The 9,238-nt window shown below is 41.2% G+C and overlaps 1 protein-coding gene across 6 annotated transcripts in view; it reads left to right on the forward strand.

The window, feature by feature from the left end:
• LOC103462904 (caskin-1-like) overlaps window positions 1–9,238 on the forward strand; it is a 141,878-nt gene that overhangs the window by 98,390 nt on the left and 34,250 nt on the right. For 4 of the 6 annotated variants that reach the window (XM_017304680.1, XM_008405998.2, XM_017304679.1 and 1 more), the window contains exons 11-12: window positions 4,076–4,174; window positions 6,396–6,601. In XM_017304680.1, coding sequence (XP_017160169.1) covers window positions 4,076–4,174; window positions 6,396–6,601 — 305 coding nt within the window. The remainder of the gene's footprint in view (window positions 1–4,075; window positions 4,175–6,395; window positions 6,602–9,238) is intronic. The other 2 variants (XM_017304674.1, XM_008406012.2) reach the window with 1 other exon arrangement.

Raw genomic sequence — 9,238 nt, forward strand, 5'->3', positions numbered from 1 at the left:
GCAGGAAACTAAAACTGGGGGTGGCTTCGCTGCCATGGCCGCTGTAGCTGACAAAGTCTTCTTATTGAGCAAAAAACAGTTGGCCATAATATGACCACGCTTATTGCAATGAGCGCAAACTGGCCTCCTACCAACTCCACTGTCATGTTCCACCTCAACGCTGGGTCTTGCCGGAGGCGGGGCACTACGCAGAGGCACATAAGGCTGCCTATCAAATGAAGTTTTATGAGTCAAAACATACTCATCCGCCAATACAGCCGCCTTAGAAATTTCAACAACCTTATGTTCGTTCATATACGTTACAATCTGCTTTGTTAAACAGTTCTTAAATTCCTCCAGCAGAATTAGATCACGTAACTGACTGAAATTTTTCACGCCCAGCGCCAAACACCAACGATCAAAGAGGACCTCCTTGTCACGGGCAAATTCCACATAACTCTGACCTTCAGCCTTAASAAGACCGCGGAACTTTTGCCTATATGCTTCCGGCACCAGTTCATATGCTTTGAGAACAGCTGTTTTCACTGAGTCATAATTCAGACTGACGTCAGACGGAAGTGAAGCATAAACCTCTTGAGCTTTCCCCGTAAATACGCACTGCAATAATAATGGCCAAAATTGTTTTGGCCATTGTAATGATACAGCCACTCTCTCAAACAGGACAAAATACATGTCCACATCCTTTTCGGAAAAGGGTGGTACCAAACGAATGCACTTGCTTATATCAAATGTAGAGGAACCCCACGGGGCAGTCGAGCTGCTCACCTCAAGCTCTTTCAAACRAACTTCTTTATTTGCTTCAGTTTCCAATTTACGCAGTTGGAACTCATGATCCAACTCCCGTTCTCTAAGATCCAGACGGCGAAGTTCAAGCTGCAGTTCCAATTCGCGAAGATCAAACGAAGTTCTGTCAGTCCCAGCGCCCTGACAGTCTTGACGGCTAGTCTGGGCTTCAGGGCTACTCAGAGGAGCCGTGTCAGAGTGAATTTGAACATCAGCACCAGAGTTAACCTGTGGACCAGCATCAAAACTAACGCGAGGAAGAACGCCAGCGTCAGTTAGAGCCGAAACAATCTCGGATTTCATTTCCGCCTTTCTCAACTGCTTAGAAACGGAGATCGAAAACCCACCAGCAATTAACAACAGCTGTTCCTTTGTACAACAGTCAATTTGCTCAATTGTAGGGTTGTCCGAAAACTCTTCCAGGTTAAACTCCATGTCGGTTTAGAGAGTCGTAACAAAACCAAAGATGCTCCTTGCAGCCCACAAACATCAATAAGTGCCAGAGAAGCCGCTCAAATATATAAATAGCACATCCCAACCAAACACCAGCGCATTTCAAAAACACCACAAAAAATTCCGCACAAGAATCTAACGGAATCAAATCATCCGAATATGACGAGCCCCCAATATGTTACGGCCCGCCTGTGGGTCACAACATAAAGAAGTCCAGACCAAGGCATATAATACAAAAGGCTTTATTCAAGCTCTGGCTGGACATAAAGGTACTGGAGAATCGTGGCAAAGAAACAAAAGGGTGGGAGCATTCACRAACCAGCCAGCAGTTGGCCGTCGGATTCGGGCCGCTCCCCTCGCCCTGCCTCACCAGATCATTCGCCCTACAACCAAGAACCGGAAAACCTCGGCTTGGCCAACGATCCCCAGACCCAGCAACACAAAGAAAGTTAACAAACAGAAAAACACATTGAAGGAGCGTGAGCGAGGCTTGGAAAACACCCCMGCAGCCAGGAGCTCTTCCCAACTTCCTCGCTCCCCTGGTGGGTGGGGCTTGATCCCTTTAAACTCTCGCCAGCCAATCAACTGCAAGAAAAGAACAGCAATTAAACAGGGATTCATTCACAATGGTGACAGGTGCCCGTCACACCATTTTTCCCTCATTCGTGGACAAGATCCCCAGATACTTAAACTCCTCCACTTGGGGCAGGACGACCCCCCAGGATGAACCAGAGAATGCACTCAATCAATCAATCAATCAATCAAATTTTATTTGTATAGCACATTTCAGCAGCAAGGTATTTTAAGGTGCTTTACATAATTAAAGAAAACATAAAAACAGCATTTGACATTGAATAAACAGTGAGAAAGAGATTTTGAAGAAAAAAAAGATTAAAAAAAGATAAAAACTTACTTTTGTTACAGAATTTAAGCGCCTGTCATCGCCGGACTCTGCCGTCCGTATTATCCAGGCCCCGTTGCCTAACAGGACAAGGTCTCCAACCTTGCAGCACCAGGCTCCGTCCACCTGTCAGGCGAATTTTTGCGCTAGGACTTCGCCATCCTACACGGACTTTTGTGCACTATTTTTCAGTGCCTTTTTCAGCTCAAGACCTTGGATTTGGAGGCACTGATCCTCATCCTGGCAGCTTCACACTCGGCTGTGAAGCTGCTCCAGTGAAAGATGTAGATCACGACCTGAGAGGCCAGTACGACCACATCATCCACAAAAAGCATAGATATGATTCTAAGGCCACCAAAATGGATCCCCTCCACACCTTGGCTTCGTCTAGAAATTCTGTCCATAAAAGTAATGACAATATGCAGCCTTGGCGGAGTCCAACTCTCACCAGAAATGAGCCCGACTTACTGCCAGCTATGTGGACTAGACTGTGGCACTGGTCATACAGGTACCTATAGCAGCCCGTGACAAAGGGCCTGGTACCCCATACTTCCGGAGAACCCCCCACCCGCAGGGCTCCCCGAGGGACATCATGGAACGCCTTCTCCAAGTCCACAAAACACATGTAGACCAGTTGGGCGAACTCCCATGCACCTTCCAGGACCCTGCTGAGGGTGTCGAATTGGTCCAGTGTTCCACGACCAGGACGAAAACCGCACTGCTCTTCCTGAATCCAAGGTTCAACTATCCAACGGACCTCTCTAGAACCCCTGAGAGTAATCCTCTAGGATTCACTTTTAAGGGAGGCTCATAAGCCTCTCTGGCGGCTTAAGAGTGAGCCAGGGAGGCTTAAGAGTGTGACCCCTCTGTAGTTGGAGCACATTCTCTGTTCCCCTTTTTGAATAGGGACACTACCACCCCGGTATGCCAATCCTGGGGAACTGTCCCCGATGTCCATGCAATATTGCAGTCTCATCAACCTACCCAACCCTACAACACATTAAGCTTTAAGAAACTCCAGGCAAATCCAGTTCTCAAAAATATCCAAAAAGAAACACTCTGGCAGAATGTAAACAGGATTCCAACGCAATTCCAATAAACTTTTAGCTGGTAAATTGATCAATTTACCAGATGATGACCAACTGAAACATGATGCATCTCTCAGGTCATGTGTCCCCTCTTTGCTAGATTTTTGTTCTGTCAAACATGGTTTTCAGATACCATGTATATTTTGAGTGTAGGCTTTATTTTTAGGTCAGACATTAGTTATCTGGCCCTTCACTTGTCAATATTATTTTTATGCTAACAGACTGAAATTTACAATCATGGTCAGGTGCAAAAGGGAGGATTTATAAATTAGTGAAAAGCAGCCAAAGTCTGAAGACAAACTTTCTCCAGAAACAGATTTGTTTCTCAAAACTACTTAAGCACATTGGAAGAATCTCTGAAATAGGAAAAATTAGGTGCGGTTTAAAACTTTTGCACAGTACTATGTATAGTATAATACATTTTGAGGCTATTCTAGGTTCTTAAAAGTACTAGTCATGGTTGGACAAAGCAAATAATTTCATTTAAAACATTTGACTTGTTTTGGTTCAATAATTTATCATTTTGACTAAAAAGTATTATTTTTATAAAAAAAATACTGCATGAGTGGTGGTACAATTTCCAATAATCTGACAGTGAAATGAATTTATTTACACTTAATAAATGTGAACGGTGCAAGTTATTTTAAACCCCTAAAGCTCTTCTAAAATCTTTAGCTTCCAATGAGTAATAATGATTTATAGGTGAGCAGATTTGTATAGAGATATGCATTGCACTCAATGTCTTGGAGAATCTTTTTGTCTTACAAATTATTAGAAGTTGGCCTCAGAAATTATTTGATTTCTTCTTCAGTGACAATAAAAATTGTGTGTATATGTGTGTATGTGACAGGTTCTCGGACGGCAGAGCTGAGTCCTCAGGGCTCTCCCACTTTAGGACATCAGAGCAGCACCAGTGAGGACATCTGGGTGTTACGCAAACCAGTGGCAGGTAAACCACAAACTCTGCCTGTAGGGAAAAATGAAAATTTCTTCAGTTTTGTTCTATATGGCCTATAACACCATAGAAAAGCACAAAAGTCTACATAGTTTGCTTGCTAAAGAGCCATTTCTTTTTTAATCTTTTAAAATTATATTGTTCATCAGTTCCCCAGGCTTACTCAAACTGTTTTTTTGCACTTTAGGTGCATTTTATTTTTGTGTTTTCTCTTTTTAGCTGCTTTACCTGACTAGATTAGTCCAGTTTTTGCTTAGAAATAAGGAAACTTGACAAGGCTTTATTGTAAGGCCACACATAGAACACCTGACTCACTGTCAACAGTTCTTTCAGACAGAGTGGGCTCAGCAAGCTATCACAAAAAGGCTGTGTGACGCAAAGGTCGCGTTAACCGAATATTTTCCATAATTGACCGGCTGTTTTTTTTAAACGACAGGAAAATTTAAAGCCCGTCGGTTATTTTGACAGGTTATAATTAACACCCCTGACTGACTGATGAACACGGGGAGACATTATAGACTTTATGCAACAAGTTCATCGCAGAGGCAACTAAAATCAATCGATAAAAAAGATCCTTTCTGAATATCATCTCATGGACTCTGAACAAAATGCATCTTTCTGACCGGAGCTGACATGTTGAAGAGTTATGGACCGGACGCTTTGGAGCGTCTGGTTCAGAAGCTCATTCCAAACCTTTGGTTGAAATGGCGCCTTTAATTCAAGTCTCCATTACAGACCAGAGAAAACTAAAGAGAATATAATGTTGTGTTAATCACTTTATAGTCTAAGCAGAGGAGCCGGCAGTTTATCTTGAGGAAATAAATGACAGTGCAGAAGTTAATCAGACCATAACATGCACAGTGCGCTGCACAACCAATGCGGGTTCTGCTGCTGCAAAGAATTAAACTTAACTCATTCAATAAAAGGAGCCTTTTTTGTTCACGTTACCCTCCCACGCCCAGAAGGAGAGCGGCGTTCTGGAGGAGCACGGCAAACGTAACATCTGTCCGTTTCGGAGAAGCGAAACCAGGCAAAAAGATCATCGTAAAAGCGCACGTCCAGACCATGCATAGGGTAAAAAACTGCGCTAGTTAATCGGTCAACCCTAACCCTTACCTCTGGACTCTGTAACATCAGAACAGTTAAAGACAGATTTACAATTGATCCAAACTGATCAATTGACTCAGCGAGATTTCTCTGCAGATGTGACCAGGAGGAATTTGTGAGGCTGTGTGTTCAGACCACAGCAGGTGAAATGCTGGTAATTTAATTGAAGTCTTTAATTTTCATTTATTATAAGTTATTGGAGCCACAGTCAGCAGTTTTTGTCACTACGGAGAAAAAGTTAGATGCGTTTATCTGCTTTATGTGTGATGGGATCTGGATTCACGGTTCTAGTAGGTGAAGATTAACCAAATCGCATGAAAATGCTAAATAGCCGATGTTAATATGATTATAATTTGACGGGTAAAAAAAAAGTACATGACCGATTTTTTTAAATGTTGTCAGTCAATGACGGAGAACAAAAAAGTCTAGCGTGACATACCTAAATGTTTGACCCACAACATGCAGTTTAAAGGGAATGCTACCAGTTACTGAGACAATGTATGTAAATTTCTGATTTTGAACTTTATTATTGCTTCATACTGCCTTTGTGACATAAAGCAACACATGAAGGCATGAAGAATAATTAGAAATAATTTTCGTAATTCTAAGTGACTTACGTTTGGTCTGATTTAACTTCAGATAGTGAGAAAAAATGTGTGTCTTTTTATTTGTTGTATGTAAACTTTTGATTTCAGCTGCATGTTCACATAATATACACCCACTCCTCAAATATCTCAGCAGTGACTACAGATTTATTAATCTGTTCTCAAGGTGCGCTATGCAAATCTTCTGTCTGTACTGTTGAAGATTAACTCACCTCATTATGACGGATGCTTGGTGTGGCTCTTTGAGGAGAGCCCTTTGAGTAAACTATCTGACTGATACAGATAACAGTAATTTTTACCACAAAGAGGCTCTCCGACAATTATTGTGCATTAAACTTTCAGCCTAAGATGGTCAGGCAGTTGGATCTGGACTTTTTACTGAAGCTCCAGATAATTGACTGGAAATTAGCAAAAAATTAGCTAAAGTCCAAAGGAAATCTTAAGACATGCAGATAATCAAGACCACTTTCAAAAGATTGCAATGAAATTTGGCTTGCTGGAAGATATGAAGTTTCTGATTGAAGGAGGAGAGCGCAGTGGCAGTGTGTGCAGCTTGGGCAGCGTTCGCTCCTCCAGCAGCCTGCAAGGATCTGGAAACACCCATGTTCTGACAACGCCGGCCCCCAGTCCTCAGCCGGCCCCTACGCCAGGACTCAACACTCACGGCCTCAACGCTCCAGGGCTGCATGCTCAAGCTGAAGGGGTCAAGGTAAGAGGCCTCCTGAATGTGCTCACATACGCAGGCTTTTACCACATTTCTGCTTTTAAGTTTCACAGAACAACCAGCACGTTGTTTCCTGGAAACAACAAAACAATTTCAGGAAACTAACACAAATGTGTTTACCATGTTAACCACAGCTACACTTCCTGTCAGGTTGGTTTTCCGTTGGAGAGAGCTGCATTACCTTTTTTCAACAGTTAAACCAGGTGCATTTTTGGTTTGGGCCTCCACGTTTCTCTTTCACTTTTACTTTAACTCTGATTTTGTGGGTTGCATATGCACTTGCATATTAAAGCGACAAAAAGAAGCGACAATAAAAATACTTAGGATTTTTTTTCCCTTTGTGTAAAAGTTTTGGCACAATGATAAATTTAAATGGGATAAAGTTTAAATTAACTAAATAGAGTAGTGTCAGTTATTATTTGAATATCAATTTGCAAGTACTGTCACCGATCCTTAGACCTGACTTTTAGATCGGGCATTCTAACTTCTGAATAAAATTTGACCCATTCCACTGCAGCTTTGGCCAAATCTTTGGGGCTGTTGTCCTGCTGGAAGGTTAACTTTTATCCCAGTCTTAAGTTCTTGGAGTGTCTGGAAGGTTTTCTTCCTGTATTTGGCTCCAAAAATGTTCCCATCAACTCTGACTAGCCTCCCTATCCCGTCTGAAGAAAAGCTCCCCCCATATTAGTGCAAAAAGTCTAATCTGACTTGGACTCCTTATTTCACCTGTTTGCTTTGACTCCCACTTGGCTTGTGGCAAACTGCAAATTTGACTTTTTTGTCTTTCAACAATGGGTTTCTTCTTTACATGCTTTCATACATGCCAGTTTGTGGACTGTACAACTGATAGCTGTCCTGTAGACAGATTCTTCCACCCGAGCAGTGGATCAGTGCAGCTCCTCTAGACTTAAGGTTAAGAGAGAGCTTCACAGATTAGTGTCAGCTGTCAATCTTGGTGGACAAGACACAACTTAGCAGGTTTTCATTTGTTTGCAAAGCAGGTGCTGAATCTTGATGAAACATTGAGAACTACAAAATACACTCACCAGCCACTTTATTAGGTACACCTTGCTAGTACTGGGTTGGACTCCCTTTTGCCTTCAGAACTGCCTTAATCCTTTGTGGCATAGATTCAACAAGGTACTGAAAACATTCCTGATAGTCTGGTTCATATTAATATGACAGCATCACTCAGTTACTGCAGATTTGTTGGATACATATCCATGTTGTGAATCTCCACATTCCAAAGGTGTTCTATTGGATTGAGATCTAGGGCCTCATTCATAAAAGAGTGCGCAGTTTTCACACTAAAACTTGGAGTACAGAAAAACTTAGAAACATGCGGCGCACAAACAAAATCGGATGCATAAAGCCGAGCGTACACACGACTGCAGTGAAGTTAGTTTTGAGATGGATATTCTATTTTCCAATATCCGCCGAGCAAGCGGCGTTTAGCTCAAGGTTGATCCGATTTATAAACGCTAATTTCGGCCAGCCGTTCTCTAACTCCCTCCTCAAGCGCTCGCAGGTTCACTTCACTGCAGTCGGTAACACAATAAAACCACCGGGATACAGTTTGTTTTGGTCTGTGGCCTGTTAAGATGGAGCGACTGCACCTAAACGCCCCACAACGTCTGACGCAGTGACGGTGGTTCCAAAGCTCCATTGGTCAATAGTAGACATAGAAGGCAGCTCTCCTCATTAACATAACGATGCAGCAGATAAACAGCGAGCAGAAAAGGGAGAAGCAACAAAAGGCAAAGCAAAATATCTATTTTTCTTGACATGTGTAAGGAAACGGAAATACTAAGTATATATTTATGCTTTTATTTCTTATCAAAATATATATTACTTCTTTTATTTATATATTTATTCTTTTAATGATAGATTTATTCTTTTATTTCTTATGTTGATTTTGGTCCTCCATAATCCTGGAGCACTGAGCAAAACCTAAAGAAGGCGTCGTGTGGTAACGCTCATAAACCATCATCAACATTTCCCAGCAGATCAATATGATCTCTGATCAACCCTCCCTCTGAATCCTTCCATTGGTCATGTTCTCTATCAGAACCAAAGGGCTCCACATTTACACGGCTTACCTTTATGCAGCTACTTATATACGTATATATAAGTATATAAGTACTTATAACTCAAACCTGCTGATTAAAAATAATCAACAGGTTTGATTATTTTTAAGATGATCAAGGTGTGTAATCTGCTGATCCAACCCTGTTTTCTTTTTTTTAGTGAGAATGAAATTACCCCATAGATGCATTCCATGCGCTCCGGTGCACAGACCAATGTGTTACATCTTTGAGACAAAAACTGAGGAAGAGTACTATTTACATTACAGTGAAGTTTTCACACTTTTATTTTTATTTTCTTTATTTTGTTTTCGTGTTAGCTTATTGTCTATGGAGAGCCATTTCAGCCTAAATTAAATAAATAAATGGGTGAAATAAATAAAGAGTAAAATAAATTAAAAAATGAAGAAAATGAGTGAAATAAATAAAAATGTTAAATTTGTTTTTTCATTAACCCAATTTTTCATTTATTTATTTTTCATATTTGTTTTTCATTTACCCATTTTTCATTAATCTATTATTCATTTAACCATTTTTT

Source organism: Poecilia reticulata, linkage group LG1 (genome assembly GCF_000633615.1).
Source record: "Poecilia reticulata strain Guanapo linkage group LG1, Guppy_female_1.0+MT, whole genome shotgun sequence".
Classification (NCBI taxonomy): domain Eukaryota; kingdom Metazoa; phylum Chordata; class Actinopteri; order Cyprinodontiformes; family Poeciliidae; genus Poecilia; species Poecilia reticulata.